General features: G+C 42.9%; 1 protein-coding gene across 3 annotated transcripts in view; it reads left to right on the top strand.

Moving 5' to 3' along the window:
* LOC117453520 (protocadherin-1-like) overlaps positions 1 to 21236 on the top strand; it is a 222814-nt gene that overhangs the window by 102426 nt on the left and 99152 nt on the right. For 2 of the 3 annotated variants that reach the window (XM_034092342.2, XM_034092343.2), the window contains exon 4: positions 5071 to 5305. In XM_034092342.2, coding sequence (XP_033948233.1) covers positions 5071 to 5305 — 235 coding nt within the window. Of the gene's footprint in view, positions 1 to 5070; positions 5316 to 21236 lie in introns of all 3 variants that reach the window. The other variant, XM_034092344.2, reaches the window with a different exon arrangement.

Raw genomic sequence — 21236 nt, 5'->3', positions numbered from 1 at the left:
CTTAATAACAGTGAACTGATGAGGATAATAATAGAAATAGGGTGGTGAATTAACACGTTTAATTTCTATAAGTCCAGTTAATAAGTCTCGTTAAACAATGCTTACATGTATAGATGGTTTGCTTAAACGTTGGTGTAAAACCTCTTCGAAATAAAATGCAAATCTGAAATCTGCATAACTCCTCGCCAAATTAAAACTGCCGGGCTATTTTTGGGGGATGATTAGATCCTTGCATTTAATTTTGTACACGTTTTAAGGATATCATTTCTACACTGCAAGACTACGATGGGTGGATGAGGAAAGATGAGGAGGGAACGTTTGTGGGACCCAATAAATACCAGTATGAAGCAGTAAAGAGTGGTGCGGGAATGAGTCCTTCAAAGTCATGTGACCTAGCTGTAGTTCCTTTATAGCCTAACGTTAGCATTTTACGTCTAGTGATTGCATCAAACAAGTTGTTGAAACATTTGGGGATTCTCCTGCTAGACAAAATGTGTAAGTATCGTAAACATGTGTTGGCACAAAGCTTGCAATATACCGAAATCCAATGGAAAAAATCCCATTATGTTTTTATCGAGGGAGCCTCTGCGATGTTAACTTCCTGTTCGGCCAACACAAATATTCCATCCCTTTATGTCTTTATTAGGATCCCCATTAGCACTAGCATGAGCATTGGCTATTCTTCCTGGGGTCCTCACGCACTCAAAACATACATAAACATACAACAAAATTAAAACAAAACAGCTCATAATTTCATGCTATTTACAGTGAAATGAAGTGAAACTAAAATGGTCATCCAATTATCGCCATCCTAAGGCCAAACAAAAGTAAATACAAATAAGTGTAAATAATAATATATGCATACATAGCCACAGTTCAAATTTACTTTGTAATACTTAAATAATTTTTTAGCAACCATTTGAAATGTACTTGAGAATTTTCCTGAATGATGTGAACCGGTAAAGAGTTCCAGCTGATCATGGCTCTGTACATGACTGTCCCTGCATCCCTCTATGGTGGGACGCTACTTAAAAAGTGAACATAACTCGTGCTGTGTTCACTGGGGCAACAGCAAACGCAACTGGTCGCAGAACCGCCATCACAGAGCCAAAATGGCGGCCGTTAACTGTAAGAAGTGTCAACTTTGTGAGCACCGAGGGCGCCATCCGCTACCTTTACAGTCAACATAGCACATGGAAGCACAGAAGTAATAGAGACACAGAATGGCTGATTTTCTAAGCTTCCTGGTTGAGTTGAGACACAAAATAGGGCAGCGAGGGACACTGGTGCGCACGTTTAGGCAGATGGTGGCCATTTTTGTCCTCGGCATGACTCCGATCTGGAACAAGAGGCTGAGGTGGAGGTTGTTCTGGATGCCGGTTGGTCTTTATATTCCTCCCCTCTGATCTGCTCCACTTTCCCATGGTGCAACCTGCTGAGACGGCACTTCTATTTCCAGCAAACACATGCACAAGTACAAAAAGGGCAGAAAAGTAGGGATTTTACAGAGTGTGTGTGTGTGTGTGTGTGTGTGTGTGTGTGTGTGTGTGTGTGTGTGTGTGTGTGTGTGTGTGTGTGTGTGTGTGTAAGGTGACAGGGATGGAGATGTGATCCGCTTCATTTCCCTCTTCATGTAGATGTGATTTATTTCCTAATGCTCACGCAGCAGAATAAGCAGGAGTTATTAATAACACAAACCGCCTCTGAATGCACGAATATGTAACGGAGAGGTATAAGGACAATCTGAATATCTGGCAAACGGAAATGTTTGTTCTCTGAGAGTGTGTTCCTGGCAGTACAAAACCACCATGTGTGTGTTCTTTAAAATAGACGGCTCGGGAAAAACTAAAAATGCATTCCTTACGACGGCAAACAACAAAGAGAACAGAACAACGTGGATGTTTTTAATTTGATTTCCCAACATCCAGCCACCAGGAGCCGTGGATGGAACAGGTGTTTCAACACATTTCAAATGAGAGTTTGAGACTAAACATTGAGAAATAGTCAGTCATGTGAAATATAATCTTTAATTTCAAGACAAAATGACTAGGGTTGCAGTCGAATTGTCCATTCAGCTTAGGACGGTTCCCGACGGAGTGAAATGACCTGGACGTACCTGAGTGTCAGCCATGATACAGGTTTTTCAAGTTCTCCTGATCATAGGAAAGGAGCTTAAATGCTTATTTAGCCACCCTTTACGAAAGGAAAGGAGATAGGAGATAACGCCGTCCCACAATTCCTTGCAGCCGCAACATTTAACATGACACAACATTTGGCCTTCATGGCGCGCGGAAGGAAGAGGGCAAGCACATTTGAGTAGTGGCCAAACGGTGGTATTACACTTCTCTTCTCATCTAGTCATGTTGGCCCATACAGATAATTTCCCATTGACGTACATTGGGAAGGAGACGCCTGTTTATCCAGTGCGAACACTTTCATTGCCCTTATTTGATTCATTAGGGTCTGAAAGGGACTTCATGGGATGACCTGGGTACTTTCTGAATCTCCTAGTTTGGGCTTCTGAGCGAATGAACGGCGCCCAGTTCTCTTCATACATCCATGCTTCACGTAAACAAGTGGTCATTGCAGAATAAGTGCAGATCATGTATGTTACGGTGCTGATTCAGCATTTTATAACTTGTGCCAAAGTCTTTATATGTTTTAGTCTTCACACGAATTACTGCAATACGATCGAATAAAGTTATCCAGTGTTCTTGAGTTGAGTTTCCTAAACGTTATTTATTTTACTCATTTACCGACGTCTCTTTCCCAATACAAGTCGATGCTTTTGTCTGTGTTGGCTTCCCAGTTTCCATGATGGTTCTAAAGTCTGTTGATAAGAGGGTTGCCGGTTTGAATCCCTGCGTTGAAAAGTGCTCTATAAATAAACTTGCCTTGCCTTGCCTTGCCTTGCCTTGCCTTGCCTTGCCTTGCGCAATAAATACTTTTTGTGAAGCGGCAGCAAACCGTTCAGGCGCTGCGAAAGGAAACAAAAAGATGCTTAGCAAAAGCGTGAGATAACGGCATTAAAAAGAAGAGCTGAACCCTGGTGTGTTTCTGTGATGAGCTGCTGGTTTTACTGGTTTCTGGGTCCTGACAGCGCCCAGTTGCTATGGTGACGAGTATCTGCGGAGCCAGGGATGCTCTTTATCAGCCCGGGCCGGTGTGTGTGTGTTTAAGTGTGTGTCAGTGTGCATATGAGTGTGATTGAAATGTTTGACCGTGCATTGTGTGCCTTTGAATATGGGGCAGCTTTGGTTTGGCAGCACTCAATGTATTTGTACAGTGTGTGTGTGTGTGTGTGTGTGTGTGTGTGTGTGTGTGTGTGTGTGTGTGTGTGTGTGTGTGTGTGTGTGTGTGTGTGTGTGTGTGTGTGTGGTATTTCACTATGTGTGTGTTTGTATGTATGTGGTTGTGTTTGTATGTATGTGGCGTTCGTCCTCCCCTGCAGCGCTATAGGGAGGCTAATTGTTTCTAATTACATAACCATCAAACACACACATCCGACAGCCACATTGCACCCCCTCCCACACACACACACACACACACACACACACACACACACACACACACACACACACACACACACACACACACACACACACACACACACACACACACACACACACACACACACACACACACACACACACACACACACACACACACGCACGTGCGTGGGCTTTGTATTTAGAACGAAGCAATTTCCTCCAACACATTGTACGTTAGGCTAAGGGGCGGGACATATCTAAGCTGTTGACCAATCACAACAGAGCCAGCCAGCTAACCAATCAGAGCAGACTGGGCTCTGGTTTCAGACAGAGGGTGAAAAGAGGTGGCAGTATGAGAAAAATAAAGAGCTTTTTGAACATTAAAGCACGGAGACATGTCCCAGTAGAGACACTACATGAGCCCTACGTGTTGTCTTGTTCTGTCAGTCAAACGCCTTCAAAATGTTTGCTTTAATAATGCTTGAATCTCCATATCTGAGATGCAAAGAAAACATCTATATCCACCACGATATATATAGTTTTTAATAAGTATATCATTATACTTCACATTTGATGGCCTTTTCTGTCTGTGAAAAACATTTTGAATCACATACATTGTTCTTATAAAAACATTGTATGTTCATTTTTGCTCTTAAGATTTGGTCGTGACGGTCTCTCGGGTGTTGGGCACGGATTGATTGATGTCCTCTGGTTTTTTAAATATGAAAACGATAGAAGATGATATCATCAGATGATGTAAAATGAAATAAGAATCATGAAAGCAGCGATGAGAAGATCTGTGTTGATGAAATGAAAGTCGATTCTTGTGGTTTTTACTGAGAGATTTAAAGTGATGAAAGTTTCGGAAAGTGCTCGTTCAAGTCACTGTGTCTAAATGACTTCTTTGAGAGTTATTTTTAGAACGTGGCTTCTAGTCTATTTCTTTAATCATTTAAAATGTTTCATCTGCATCACATCACACGAGACTGACTTCTAATAAAACCATCTCATGTTAAATTTAACTTAAAGTGTCATTTAATTGGTGCAGGGTATTATTGTCTGCTGACCCGGAAGGTAGCATCTTCCTGGTTCCCTTAACACAAAGTAAGGACTCCTTCCTCGACAGGCTTCTAACTAACAACACATTCAAAAACTATTGACGTTGAGGAAAGCGAACCAGAAGTTTCTGAGTAATAGGACGACTTATTCCGACTACTGTAGTCAGGCTTCTAACCAAAAACACGTGCACACATCATTGTCATCGAGACAAGGTAACAGGAAGTGCCAACATGCTGACTAATTTCCAACTTTAACACTCTTTCATGGACCAGTAGTATGAGCCTTAAAGATGTTATTTTGTATATATTGATTGTTGTGCTTTTATCTTAATGTGTGCATATGTGTCGGTTGATTGTGTCTTTATAAGATATACATATCTTTATATATATTTGTATTTTTGAATTTGGGATTGTGGGAAACGGTATACCGATCTCTGTCTACACACAAACTGAAATATTGAAATTGACTTTTGACCTTGACTTAAGTAACTAATCCCGCCTCCTTTTTCTCTCTCTTCCAGTCACAGCCTCCCCACCGCCGAGTGACTTTCTCCACGGCCAATCAGGCGCAGGACCTGCAGGACCTGCAGGACCCGTCCCAGCACAGCTACTACGACAGCGGCCTGGAGGAGTCGGAGACGCCCAGCTCCAAGTCCTCCTCGGGGACCCGGGTCGGCCCCCTGGCGCTGCCCGAGGACCACTACGAGAGAACCACGCCCGACGGCAGCATCGGAGAGATAGAGCACCCGGAGAACGGTAAGACCAGGTGGGAGTTCCCCCTCCCTTTACTTCCTCTTTTCACCTTCTCCATACATCCATCAAAAACCAAGAAAATAAACACTGGCTGGCTTCCACACACACACACACACATCACACACACATCACACACACATGTCAAAATGCAACGGCTCAGCAGGAATATTAACAATGTATTTGTAATCAGACTCCCACATTTTCCCGTGTATGCCTTCGTTAAAGAGGTGTGTGACCTCTCAGCAGCACAACACAATCAATATGCAACATAATCAACTCCCACGGCTTGGCGAATTAACATCCCCAATTATGTAAATCATACAGAGTCCAACCTTCCATCAGCTCCACTTATAGATCCTCAGAGGGACCTCTGTGTTCACTAGTTAGCATTTTGTCAGCCCGTCATCATGTTAGCATGTTGATTATTTTATCTTTGCCTGATTATCAGTCACAGGACGGCAGCCTTTACATCATAATGCTAACAGGTTTATGGCAAGATGCTAATGATGCTACATCACCATACAGATCAACCTGGCTGTCTGAACAAAACATTTTGTTTGTGTTTGTAGCTTTTAATGTTTTGTTAGCATATTGCTACCATGACTTAGCATTTTGTCAGTTCGTCATCATGTTAGCATGTTGATTATTTTATCTTTGCCTGATTATCAGTCACAGGACGGCAGCCTTGAAATCATAATGCTAACAGGTTTATGGCAGAGATGCTAATGATGCTACATCAACATAAAGATCAACCTGGCTGTCTGAACAAAACAGCTTTTTTGTGTTTGTAGCTTTTAATGTCTTGTTAGCATATTGCTACCATGACTTAGCATTTTGACTGCCTTATTGATTAAAAACACTTAAACTGATCGTGAAAAATCACTAACATTACTTGCCAAAAGGTGTAAATGATGCTACATCACTTCACAACACATGAACATATTTTTGCTTTACTTTTGAGTTTGCAGCTAGTTTTATCACGCAGTAAATTAGCTGCAATCCAATGTATAAATGTTATTAGCATGTTTTATGCAAAATGTTAGCCATTGAAATACTGAAACACAACTGTTTTGTTTTCCTAGTAGCGACTTCGATGTAGACTTTAACCGTAAAAGCTTTGGTGTAGTCCTTGGCGGGAAAAGCGTGTTAGCCCGAATTTAGCTGTTATGCTAGCATATTCTCAAAATGGCGTTAGCATGTTAACTTTTACATATCTGGTTGTAGTAATCTTGAACTGAGTAGGGGAACAACTTGTAATATAGGTTATTATTAGTACTTATCTTTCTTAGTTGTAGCCTTTTGTGATCATGCTAATATGCTCACACGATGTTTTAAATGTGTGGTTTTCTCTTGTTGTGTTTGTAGCAAGTTTGGTCAGGATCTCTAACTGGAGTCAAGTCTTTAATGTATCATATTAATGCTAGCACAGTGAATATCACATAATAATAATAGATTTATTTTGTTAGCGCTTTTACAGGTGCTCAAAGACGCTTTACAGATGGCCTTTAGTGAAAAGAAAAGAACAACAAATATATAGTTAAAGTTAAAGTCAAATAATACAAAAACAATCAAACATTAAAAGCCAGATTGAAGAGGTGAGTGTTTTGAAGGAGGTGAGGTCGGTGCAGTCTCTGATGGGTTGGGGGAGTGAGTTCCAGAGGGAGGGGGCTGCGACGGAGAAGGCTCTGTCCCCCCAGGTCCGGTGATTGGTGCGGGTGGGGATGGATATCAACAACTAACAGACTAGAAGTTATCCACATGTTTAGCTTTTCTCTATCTAACCACCACCAGTCCAGCAGTGTAGCCTACAAAGTATACATGTTTGCTTATTTTTGACTCGATGCTAGCACTTTAATATTTCTATCTGTTGTAAAGTAGAAACACCCAAACCAAACGGTGCGTTACACATTTCATTTTGCTAACAGATGTTAACAGACAGCAGTGTTTCCCACAGAATTTATTTTGGCCAAGAAACGCCAAAGGCCCCTTAACCTATTCGGGTGGCCCACGCACCCCCCCCCCCCCTCAAATAAGAAAATACATGCGAGTTCATGGCTACTGTAGACAACGTTCTTGTTGCTCTCTGGTGCGTTGTTAATCAGTGAGACACACCGGAGTTGAGGATCTGTGGGGTTTATTCTCCCAACAATATAATTACAATTTAGCAGACGCCTTATTACATGACATTGCTTTTATCCAAAGCGACTTACACTAAGTACATTCGACCAGGAAGACACAACCTTGAAGAAAACAGAATCATAAAGTACATCAGGCTTCATAGAGCCACACATTTCAAGTGCTACTCAACTGGCTTTAGATAAGCCAGTCCTTTATTAGTATATAAGTGCTCTGATAGCAGTTCTTTGTTAGTCATTCTATCGCTCGAAGTGGAGTCGAAAGAGATGAGTTTTCAGTCTGCGCATGAAGGTGTGTAAGCTTTCTGCTGTCCTGATGTCAATGGGGAGCTCATTCCACCATTTTGGAGCCAGGATAGCAAACCCACGTGTTTCTGCTGATGGGAACTTGGGTCCCCCTCGCAGCGAGGGTGCAGCGAGTCGTTTGGCTGATGCAGAGCGGAGTGCACGTGCTGGGGTGTACGGTTTAACCATGTCCTGGATGTAGGAAGGGCCAGATCCATTCGCAGCATGTTGCGCAAGTACCAGTGTCTTGAAGTGGATTCTAGCAGTTACCGGAAGCCAGTGAAGGGAGCGGAGGAGCGGGAACATTTAGGAAGGTTGAAGACCAGACGAGCCGCTGCATTCTGGATGAGCTGCAGAGGTCGGATGGCACATGCAGGCAGACCAGCCAGGAGGGAGTTGCAGTAGTCTAGGCGTGAGGTGACGAGAGCCTGGACCAGAACCTGCGTGGCTTTCTGGGTCGGCTGGGGACGTATCCTCAGCTTATTCCAAAGCGACTTACAATTCCAGGGACATTCTCCCTGGAATAACTGAGGGCTAAGTGCCTTACTCAAGGGCACACTAGTAGTGGTGTTCCAGGCGGAATTTGAACTCGCAACCTTTCTGATCATCAGCCCACCTCACTATCCATTAGACCAGTGCTTCCCAAACTTTTTTCAGTCATGTACCCCCTGACCGACCCCGAAAATGTTTGATCGAAAAAGCCTATACAAATAATTCCAATATAGTGATGTTCCCTCAGTGTGTGATTTAGTAACTCCTTTACAACAAACCAAGGATATTTTCATTGTATGCATGAAAAAAGAAAAAAGTTTTTCAACTGAAGTAATATCTGTTTAACAAACCAATGAACAACATGATATATTATGCAAAACTATAAAATACAATACACCAATTTGACATATTGTACTAAGATTATTTTTGTAATCATGCATGGTATCTTTTTAATAAACTTGTTTTTAAATCTCACGTACCCCCTGCAGTACCCCGACGTACCCCTAGGGGTCCGCGTACCCCCATTTGAGAATCACTGCATTAGACAACCAAACTTTTTTTATCAAATCAATTTGTGGCAGACGATATTTACCACAAACACATCAATGTATGTGAAACACTGGACAGGTTGGACTTACAGTACGTTAGCTTTAGCCTGTTTGTGAAATGCGACATGCTTACTTTGCTCTCCGAACCCACTGTTTAGTAATAGTTGCTTCACTTTAGATATTATAATATATTTTGGGCATGAAATAGCAATAACTAAATAAATTCATATCTTGTCTTTATAATAGATGAGTGATAAGTTAACTCTATATTTACTTGCCGTTGTAAACTCCTCTTTATGTCCAACAAATACATAAACCAACACATACTGTACTGTAAGCCGTATTTGGTTTTAAATAGTAATTATACTGCTAAACAAACACAAACAAAGAAAACGAGGACGCATTAGATCCCTCACATTTAGTCGGGATTCTTACCTTTGTTTAAAAATGTATTTCGTGACATTTTAGGAGTGCGTTCTCTTCTTTTTTTTGAAGACTTACCACAGATACTTCACACACTGCCACATATCGTAGAAATGAGATCATGATTTACAGTAGCTGCTGCTTTTACGGCTTTATCTTTGAAGCTCGGTTACCCTCTGGCATAAATAAAGTGCTTCATTTACCTGCTTTCTGGAGCCAAATGATTCATTAGACACGCATCGGGAAAATACGCGGCTGTCTTTTCTTACTTTTCCCACTCCATTGTTCTGCTTTGACTGTGAGTGTGAACGCCTCGTTGGCACTTATGCCAATTAGGCTTATGGAAGAGACGTTTTTTTTTTAAAAGGGGAGACGAGAGATTCATAGTAAATGTCATCCGTGTCTTCTTTTGTGAGGACACACTCTCTCACACTCAACCCACAGGTCTGACATATGCCATCTGTAAACACAATTATTCACAGCTGCTCGCACACCCACAGGCTACTACAGTACCACCCTGTGTGTGTGTGTGTGTGTGTGTGTGTGTGTGTGTGTGTGTGTGTGTGTGTGTGTGTGTGTGTGTGTGTGTGTGAGTGAGTGTGTGAGAGATAGCGATAGAGAGCAATAGAGTGTGTAAGTGGCTGTATCTTCTTGTACACAGTAGAATGAGGTCAGGGTTATGTCTGAGTGAGTGAGTGAGTGAGTGAGTGTGTGTGTGTGTGTGTGTGTGTGTGTGTGTGTGTGTGTGTGTGTGTGTGTGTGTGTGTGTGTGTGTGTGTGTGTGTGTGTGTGTGTGTGTGTGTGTGAGAGAGAGTGTGTCTGGCGATGCTGTCCAATCTTCCCCTTTGATGGTCAGACATGTTTTTGGCTGCAGGTAGTTTCCCAAGGAAGTGTGTGTGTGTGTGTGTGTGTGTGTGTGTGTGTGTGTGTGTGTGTGTGTGTGTGTGTGTGTGTGTGTGTGTGTGTGTGTGTGTGTGTGTGTGTGTGTGTAAATATGTGTGTGTGTGTGTGTGTGTGTGTGTGTGCACGTGTACATGTGTGTGTGTGAGAGTGTGTCTGGCAATGCTGTCCAATCTTCCACTTTGATGGTCAGACATGTTTTTGGCCGCAGGTAGTTTCCCAAGTAAGTGTGTGTGTGTAAATATGTGTGTGTGTGTGTGTGTGTGTGTGTGTGTGTGTTTGGCACCGGCAGAGAGAGGTCAACAGTACAGCTCTTCTTCTGAGGATTAACACACCACCACAGATACACTTTACTCTGCTTTAAAGCTTTGTTGCCAAAGATAAGTCGAGCGCCGTTTCCCCGTTTATGCTAATAATGCAATTTAAAAAATGATTACAACACTAATAATAAGCTGTTGTGACGTCCAGCCAAACCCAATCCAAACGTGTGCTCGATTTAAGCCTGCATGTTATCATAAGAAGTTAGTGTTAAAGGTGGGGTAGGTAAGTTTCAGAAACCGGCTCGAGATACACTTGTTGTTATATTCCATGGAATGCTCTTAACATCCCGATAGCAATGAATATCTGAAGTGCTTTGACAACAAATCCATATAAAACATTTCATCTGTAGAATCCGTGGTGCTGTAAAAAGCACGACCACCGATTGGATGGCCTACCTGCCTGTCAGCCTTCCATCGGGGCACGAACTTACCTCGTGCCCTCATTGGTCATGTGCGCGTTCGTGTGTGTTGGGGGAGGGGCTCTGTGAGGAAGTGGCAGATTTTCTCCGGTTGTGTATTTTCAAATTCTAGCGATCTCGAGCCGGTTTCTCAAACTTACCTACCCCACCTTTAAGTAAGTACTATTGCCCTTTTTGTTGTTTTTATTTGTATGTTATGTTACCTTTATTTAACCAGGATAGGTCGCATTGAGTCCTGGCCCAAGGATGGTAACAGCACCGTTTCAGACAGCTTTACAGTTACACACAATTAAAAACCACAATCACGACACAGTCACACACCACGTTTAGCAAAGCATGTACAGACACAGCGGCGGCTTCAAGGTCAGTGGAAGTTGAGTGTTCCTGATGAGACCGGCTCTCTGAGTTGCAGCTCAGTTGGAAGCAGGTTCCACGCTTGAGGGGCAGCGTATCTGACGCCCTTCCCCCGGCTCAGTACGGACCGTTGGAGCAGTCACAAGGAAACAGTTCTCGGAGCGAAGCCGATAGGATCCTGTGCATGTTCTATTTATGTCCATGCTTAGATCGGGGGGAAGAGCACCAAGAATAGCCTCATATATGAGGATGGGCCGATGTGTCAGTCTACGCGTGGTCAGCGAAGACCATCCAACACGAGCGTAGAGATGGTGCGTCAAGGACCTGAGGTTGGTGATGACTTGTTGCTGCCCTGCACACACTCCTAGTGTACCACCCAGTTGGCCTATCACATGCAGCCGGACAGGACTGCATTGAAATGGTTAATCAAGCGATGCTTACGGCGATAATTAGGCGAACAGCAGAATGTGTTTCTACTAATGTGCGTTTTGTGACTCGGCTCTGTTTTCACATCGAGCTTCATTTGTCTCTTGAGCTTCCTGTTTAGCGTTTCCTGGTGATTTCCTCCGCTGCACTCGGCATCGATCACGCCGTTTGACTGATCTCGCAGATCTCAAGTGCTCCAGACGGATTGATGAAAAGCTGCAGGAAGTAACGGAGTCAAGGACACACCCTCTGTTCTGCTCCTCTTAGACAAGTCCGTCTGTTTAATCACAGTGTAATGTGTTTTATTACTTTGTATTTAGAACGGGGAAGAGATGCAGCGGGGTTACATGGCAACACCAGATCATGCTAAACGTCTTTAATGCAATACAAATACCACCAATAGTAAACATGGTGCCGTTAAGGCAGAGTTGCAATAAAAATACTATATTCAGACATGCAACCTTTCCAAATCCAAAAGAGGTAGGTGTGTGCACGCCCACATTAGGTAATCAGAAGGAATGGAACCCCAGTCATTACAGGTAAAACATGTATTTCATATATTGCATCACATAACATTGGTCACACAATGTTCAGTCACTTTAGTGCTTGCTTTGTAGCAGACTTGGCTTTCTTGAAAAGGTCAGGGTCTGGTTTCCAGCAGCAGTTGAGTTCTTTGAAGATGTGTATCTTCCCTGCCAACAGACAGGCTTCTGTTCTGCTTCTGCTTCTCTCTTCTCCGCGATACCTCGATAAACTCGTGCCCTGCTGTCCACTTGGTGTGTTGAACATCTCTGATGTGAATACACAACACTGGGGCGCCAAGACCGAACACTAATCACGTGATGAGCAAATCCAATTTCATTGTGTAAGGTGCGCCATGGGGCATTTTTATTTTTTATAATTTGGGAAGATTGAAATCCGTAGGGAAAGCCAGCTAAATCGATAGGCGGTAGAAACATGTCCAAAGCGGTAGACTACCGCCCAAATCGGTAGGGTTGGCAGGTATGTATATCATTGTATGCAATTTAATGAAAAAAATAAAAGGAATAATATACAAAAATTGTGAAAATACACATAACACGTAGAATATATGTATTTTTGTTCTATTAAATAATAATAATACTGTTCAATAAATCATTCTATTGTTGTATGAGATTGAATACATACTGCTAATAATTATTATTATTATTTAATAAACACAGAATCATTATTTCGTTGTTTTATCTGCGGACCATATTCATCTAATCGCCCTAAAAATGTTCAAAAGTGTGAATTTTAAATCAAAATGTAGTGATTTCAGCCACTGTTGGGTATTGCTGAGTACACGTTTAACATATAGACAATCGTCTATTCTCTCTCTCTCATTCCAAAGTCTACATAGCGGTGGTTGTTAAATGTTAAATGTGTTTCTTTAGCCGCAGTTATCACAGTGTCGCAGCTGCGATACATGTCTGCATTTAAAATCAATTGCACGCAAAAACTCAACTCGTCTTTTCTAAAAAGCAATATCCTGTTGTCACGTCCACCGCTTCCAAGCATACAGCCTTTTCATTACTTCCGTATTTTAAAAGATAAACCATCAGAATAACTCTCACAGAAGATTATAAAGAGCGCTTCAGTTATAAAGTGGATCCTCGACGGCAGCACCACGTGACTCCGAGCTGCTGCTATTTGTGGAGATGGATGCACTTACCCAACACGTGGACAGCGTATGTTTGTTATGAAGTGCAGCTGTGTGTGTGCTCTTAATGCATTTTACCCAACCTGCTTTCATAGGTGGATTAGCACATATAGCACTATAGTGTAATCTGGACGTAATCCAGGTATAATCTGGATGACATGTGACATACTGTTGTTCCCTTTTCTTACTAACCGCAGGAAATGTGCACCCAGTTCACGTTGTCCCGAAACAGCCTCTGCAATCTGTCTTGTTCTTATGAAAAGAGCAATTCTGTATCGTGCTGCCATCGTCCTCGTGTGCTTCTGAGATAAAGAAGAGCGGGTTGAGTTAATGCCACGGTGGACAAAGGTCAAAAACACTGGATTCGAAAATAAAAGTACAGTGGCCTCGTGTACCTTGCGTAGGACTCACGTGGGAAGGTTGCTTACGTGGACAAAGCAAATAAATACGCACAGACATGTTCCGATTCATAAAACAATGCGTACGGCGTAGGACGTGTTTCCCTTTATAAATCACAATCAACTCGAAATGCGGCGCAGCTTTGGCGGGCTTCACGTAACGCCCAAATGTGCCAATACATAGTCAAAGAAACGCCCATTCATTCATTCTGACTGACTGCTTGAAGAAGGTCGCAGGAGATGACCACAGAACAGCTAAAAAAGACTTCTCACACCGTGTCAGATGTTGGTTATTTTGGGGAGGTCGAGATACATCATATTGTTTGGTGGGTGCAGTTTGAACCAGAGGAGCAGCATGGAGGTCGGATCGTCACTAAAATAAATAAATAAGTGGTCCGAAAAAAGTTAATCACAAAATACACATAACCTTCCTCAGGCAGCGTGTTTGTGCCGGGGACAGGAGACCCCCCCCCCTTGATGAGAGACTGTGAGAAAGTATTGGGGGATCCCTGCGGAGTGGAGTCAATTCATGTTTCATTTTTTATTTGGTGGTTTGTGTTCCAGCTGTCGATCAGCTGTGCGCAGCGTCTCCACCGCAGCCTGTGCGTCTCACCCCCCCCCCCCCAGCAACTCTATATCCACCACTTACATACAACTAATGTGTTGTGTTATATTAGCTGTGCAATTGACCACACATGGTGTTCTTAGCTTCCATACCTCCTGTGTTTTATGAGAGACTTATCAAGTCTTAGCAAAGGCATAAAACACGATTACACGTGATAGCAAATAAAACCATGCTCGTATCTACAACCTATAGAAATGCAACACGGCGTCAGTTTAGACGTAATTCTGTCCTCCTGCTTACCGCATCATTTATGAGAAAACATTTCATAACATTAACACAACACATTCGAGGTGGTTTTCAATAACATATCCGTATTTATTTATTTCTCCAAGTTACGTTTTTGTGTGCAGTGAGGAGTCGCAAACAGGCGTTTGTTTAATCATTTCAAGATTGGCTTTAATCAATGTTTGAAAATGAATTCTTCATATATGATAAATGAGAGGTAACATTTTATTTATGGAATTATCTCCACATATTTCTCTCCATTCTTCCTTCTGCTAACGGTGTCGCAGTTTCTCGTATCTCCCGTTTGTGTGCTAGTGTGTACGCATGGGTCAGAGTGTGCGTGTAGGACCGCAATATTGCGTAGAAACTGGCGTACGCCATCTTTTGAGCGTACGCACCATTTAAAAATGAGGATGGTTTTCTAGTAGTGTAACAAAAAAAAATAATCTGGAGGGCACATTTTCCTATAACAAAATAGTATTACTCTACGAAAAAATACTATACTACAAATTTAACACTAATAATAATTGTAATCGTTTGTGGGACTATACCATATTTTCACAAATTATGTTAAACCTCAAATACATCTCCTTGATTGAGAACAACAGAATATTAATAATATTTAACAAAATAAATGCTATGTTATTGTATAAAATTGAATGTTAACTTTATAAAATCCCATGAAAAGACACCCTAGATACAGCGTCCTGTCGCCCCTCACCAGAGCACCAAATGTGGATTAATCCGACGTGGAAACCTTTCAGTAACAGAGGATACGACTACAGGGAACAGCTGTGATCGAAAATTACTGAGCGTTTCCTAATATAAAACGTTGCTGTATTTTCCCCTGCAGTCTGTCAAACACCAGTCTATTTGAGTATATCTGCTGGAGGGAGTCATTTTAACATCTCCAGCTAAAAAAGTGCTTAAATCTGCACTTACAACTGCATTATTATGAGAATGTATTGTCAGTTTGAGAATAATGCCAGTGGACACGATGTTCCCTGTGATGGATTATCTCTCGAGAAGCTCCTCTGCAGGCTGTTTTACCGAAAGAGTGGTGGCCATGTCGTGTTTTCAAGGCAAGGCAAGTTTATTTATATAGCACCTTTCAACACAAGGCAATTCAAAGTGCTTTACAAAAAATGAAAGACATTAAGAAAATGGCATTTAAAATCAGTCATTAAAAAGAAAAGATAATAACATAAATATTAAAATTAAAAATACATGGATAAAAGTTACAGTGCAGTATAAGATATGAAAAGTTCAATTAAAAGCAGCGACAAAAGGAAAAGTCTTCAGCCTGGACAAATAACTTCTATTTGCAAATTGCAGATATAGAGTATGTGAGGGCCAAGTACAGAGAAGTGAAGGAATAAGTCCTAAAACCCTGACATGACTCAGCCTTTTTCCACTTCCTGTTCCCTTGTCTGGAGGTCAAGGTTTTTCTGAATGTTTTTTGTTTTTTTGTCTGAAATAAGGTCTGTGGTTAACACGAGCTGAAGAGTTGTATTCTACATCATAAAATACATCAGTAAATACCCCACTGCTGAATTTAAAAACAGAGGTTGCTAACAAGTGTCTGAATGAGACAACTAAACATCATCATGGCCAGCATTAGCCTCCTTTAGCTTAGCGGTGGTGACGTGAAGTCATGTGACCATGCTGTAGTTCCTTTATAGCCCAACATTAGCCACCTTTAGCTTAGCGGTGGTGATGAGAAGTCATGTGACCGTGCTATACTTCCTTTATAGCCCAACATTAGCCACCTTTAGCTTAGCGGTGGTGACGTGAAGTCATGTGACCGTGCTGTAGTTCCTTTATAGCCCAACATTAGCCGCCTTTAGCTTAGCGGTGGTGACGTGAAGTCATGTGACCGTGCTGTAGTTCCTTTATAGCCCAACATTAGCCGCCTTTAGCTTAGCGGTGGTGACGTGAAGTCATGTGACCGTGCTGTAGTTCCTTTATAGCCCAACATTAGCCACCTTTAGCTTAGCGGTGGTGACGTGAAGTCATGTGACCGTGCTGTAGTTCCTTTATAGCCCAACATTAGCCACCTTTAGCTTAGCGGTGGTGACGTGAAGTCATGTGACCGTGCTGTAGTTCCTTTATAACCCAACATTAGCCACCTTTAGCTTAGCGGTGGTGTCGTGAAGTCATGTGACCGTGCTGTAGTTCCTTTATAGCCCAACATTAGCCACCTTTTGCTTAGCGGTGGTGACGTGAAGTCATGTGACCGTGCTGTAGTTCCTTTATAGCCCAACATTAGCCACCTTTAGCTTAGCGGTGGTGTCGTGAAGTCATGTGACCGTGCTGTAGTTCCTTTATAGCCCAACATTAGCCACCTTTAGCTTAGCGGTGGTGACGTGAAGTCATGTGACCGTGCTGTAATTCCTTTATGAAACCCCAAAAAGCTTCATAGGGCTGTTTAGCTTTGTGTTTCCGGTAATTGCATTTATGCTAAAAGTGATGTTGATATGCGCAGATTATCCAGCAGAACAACATGTGTCGGTATCATAAACATGTGTTTGCCACAAATCTGTAAATAATAAGAAAAGTACAGAAAAACACAATTTTTAAACTCCATAAAGGCGGAGTTTGCTGCACACAAACCACCTCACACACATCAAAAGCAACAACAACATGTTCTCTGTGGTGCAGAGCTGAACTCAGAGAGTGAAGCTCGGTGTGGGGAGATGTATATCTTCTCTTCCTCTTCCTCCCTTCGTCCTGCTCTCGCTCCTATAAATGGACACATAATGGACGTTAATTCCATCAGGCCGTCCTCACTTTGCTAATGCACCCACTTCCTGTCTGATGATGGACCGATGCAAAGAGGAGTGAAACCAAAACCCAGAGTGAAGAGCAGAACATCAGAAGGAGGGGAGGAGGATGTCGTTTTGTGGGATTTGATTGCGCGTGTGTGTGTGTGTGTGTGTGTGTGTGTGTGTGTGTGTGTGTGTGTGTGTGTGTGTGTGTGTGTGTGTGTGGTTGAACAGAGGAAGAAGAAGAGAGAAAGATACACAAATAGGGGAGATGATGCAGAAAGAGAGAGATACATTCTGCCTGACATTGATGGTTGCACGATAACGAGCAGATTTATGAAGTGTGTGTGTGAGAGAGTGTGTGTGTTGCACTCAACTCCCTAGATGAAACCCCATGCAAACATACTGTATGTTGGTACACACACACACACACACACACACACACACACACACACACACACACACACACACACGCTCAACCTCTTTATCTGCTGATTGCATCAGTCTAAGAGCTGTCGTAATTGCTGCAGACACACACACACACACACACACACACACACACACACACACACACACACACACACACACACACACACACACACACACACACACACACACACACACACACACACACACACACACACACACACACACACACACACACAAGGGAGAGAGGTGGAGCATCAGTCAGGGCTTGTATCTCAGCTCTTAATCAGCAGCCAGTTAGATTTCCAGATAAAGGTGTAACACACGGAAGACGTCAGCCGCTCGAATTCTGCAGCGAAACGTCCGTTAACACGTGTGTGGTGTGTTAGATAAGCCCGACCTGACGGGGGGAGATACCCTACATCGACAAGTGAGTGTATGTTGCAGAAATCTGTAGATCGGAAGCAGTACACAGAAATATGACCAGATTCTAAATCTTGATTATTGGGAAATTGTTGGATGCGTCTGATTCTCACTCCCACAATCAGCCACATGGTGACAGAGGGGCGTTTTAAAACCTGTAATTAGTGGACTCTGGTCTCAATTAGTGGGGGGGGGAGTTTCTGTTGTTTTTTCATGTTGGTTTGGTTCGGAAGTTAGTCCTAAAGAGGTCTACAGACATAATGTTAAAAATGAAGTTAATTCACATCAAATTAAAAGATGTCCTTCAAGATCTCTTCAACAGTCTTCGTCCACATCGTTCGAAAATCACATTTATAGTATCTGTAGACATCTTTTATGCATCCAGCCATGTTTGAAACCTTGAATAGAGATGTAACTTGACGTGAGAAAATACATGTTAGTCTTAAAGGTCCCGTGTCATGGCCATTTCTCTTGATCATAGTTCCATTGTCGAGTCGACTAGAATAGATTTATATTGTTCAATGTTCCAAACTCACATTGGTTTCTCACAGCATCTCTGTGTAGTGTGTGTATTCACTCTGTCCTACACGGCTTGTTGGAGCTCCTGCCCCCCCCTCCCCCCTCCCTATGAGCCCAGTGGCCGCCTGCGAGACAGCGAAACCCAGCCCGAACACACACACACACCCGCAGTGCTCACACACCGACTCACAGCCTCGCCGCGTCCGGCCGTCTCAGGAAGGAGAAATCGGCGGAGCTGCAGCTGAGAAAAGATCGAGTGTGTGTGTGTGTGTGTGTGAGGAAGTCCGCGGATTGGTCAATTTGGACCGATCCGCGGACTTAAAGTAACGGCTCCGCGGATTGGTCAATTTGGACCGATGGGTCCATTTGGGTCGTCGTTACGTCACTCAGTACCAGGAAGAAAAAGAGAACTCTCCAACGAGGCGTTCTGAGGCAGCACAGACAGGTCTTCTCTGTGTTAGAGTTTTACTCGCTACGGGTACTTTGAGGGTTTTGACTCTGCAGACCGTTCACATGCAGAAAAACCTTCATAACACAAGGGGACGGGTAAGAACCGGAAAAGCGTGACATGGGTCCTTTAAAGGATTCAGGAGTCAGCACGATATAAAAGTTTGTGTTTTCTTTAGCATGGCAGAAGTAGTTGTCCTTTGATGTGAAATTGACGAGATGGAGGAGGAGGAGGAGGAGGAGGAGGAGGAGGAGGAGGAGGAGGAGAGGAGGTTCTCAGTGAAGCGCATCACCTCCATCTGTGTCTTCGTGCTCTCCTACACAGGGATGGGAGGGATACTTTAACACATATTATAGTTACAATAACTAGGAACATGTCAAAAGATGTGACCTAATCTCAGAAGCAACATATTAGGGTAATGTAACCTGATGACTTTCCGTTACCTTTGGATTACGTCAATATCAAATGCAATGCAAATAAAAATAAGAATACCAATAAGATGTTTTTTACGAGTGTAGTGTATTATGTAGGACAACTGGACAACGTGTCCAGACACACACACACACACACACACACACACACACACACACACACACACACACACACACACACACACACACACACACACCCCCCCTCTTCCCCCCCTCTCTGGTGGGTGATGATGGGTGGCCAGCAGTTCTCCTCCAGCCTGTCAGAGACTCCCAGGACAGAACTACTAATCTCTTGAAACTCCCACCTGAATTATTTGTAGTTTCTCCCTTCAAAGTGTTGAAGCCTTTACATCCAAACACACTTTCCAGCAGCATTCGATGTTCAGCAGCTTCAAGCAGAATCAGCTCTTCATCATCCATAGTAATGAAGCCCTGCCCCCTCTCCTGTTAACTTAACCATAAGGCGAATACGTGGACAGAAATGAAACGTCTAGCTCCCCATATATGAATTGGATTTGATTCCTTGATGGGTTCCAGATGTTTCCTTGAAAAGGCACCTCCCTGTTTCGAGGAGGTCCTATGGGCCAGCGGGTCAGTGCGTTCTAGCTTTCCTTTAGGAACACCAAGTGGTCATTAGGGACGTGTTTGGAGTCAGCAAGGATGTCCACATGTCATCTAGGAGGTGTCAGGCTCAATAAGTGTTCATTGTAGTGAGATGGTTTGCATGAGGTGGAGTCCTTGATGGGCTACCAGATGTGTTCTGGAGTTTAGGAGAGGTCTTGTGGCCCTAAGGGTCAGCGCTACAGTACTTTAAGAAGTAGAGTTCTGCTTCAGATGTATTAGGTATGTTCTAGGTTTCTTTTAGGAGCACCAAATGGTCATTAGGGAAGTTTTTGGAGTCCGTTAGGAAGTCCAAATGTCTCAAGGAGGTTTCGGGTTCACTAAGAGGTCATTGTGGTTAGATGGTTTGAGAATTAGTGGTTACTAAGGCAGAGTCCTTGATGGGGGCCAGATGTTTTCTCTACTTTAGGAGAGGTCCTATGGGCCGAAGGGTCAATGCGAAGTACAGTTCTATTGTCTAGGTTTCTTTACGGTACACCACGTGGTCATTAGGGACGTTTTTGGAGATATTGAGGAAATCCAAGTGTCAGTAATAATAATAATAATAATAATTTCAATTTATATAGCGCCTTTCACGAAACCCAAGGACGCTTGTAAGGAGGATTCCGGTTCCATACGAGGTGAGAATGTGTGAGATGTAGTGGCGATGAGCTACCAGGGTCGAGCAGGATATAGGACTCACTAAGGATAGGACTTAGGAAGTGTCATGAAGCCGTTTGTTCTTGAGTAGTTTCTGGGTTTTTCAGAATAGTTCAGAGTAGGGATGTCCCGATCACCTTTTTTTGCTCCCGATCCGATTCCGATCATTTGATTTTGACAATCTGCCGATACCGATTTTTCCCGATCCGATCTTTATGCAATGCATTAAGGGAAAAAAAAGGTAACAGATAACGGCTGGTCATCCAACGCGATGAATTCAGCTATCTTGGCTGTTATTGTTTGGCCTTTTCACTGTTCAGTTTCTCTTTCCTTTTGAAAGCCTCTGAAAGTGTCGGTTGTTTCAGTGCCGTTACCTGAGTGGCCGCTGTGTACTCGCCGTGTTGTTGTTGGTGTTTGTTTCTCAGGTGGCG

The sequence above is a fragment of the Pseudochaenichthys georgianus genome, chromosome 10 (assembly GCF_902827115.2).
Source record: "Pseudochaenichthys georgianus chromosome 10, fPseGeo1.2, whole genome shotgun sequence".
NCBI lineage: Eukaryota > Metazoa > Chordata > Actinopteri > Perciformes > Channichthyidae > Pseudochaenichthys > Pseudochaenichthys georgianus.
This window is presented reverse-complemented; position numbering and strand designations above follow the sequence as displayed.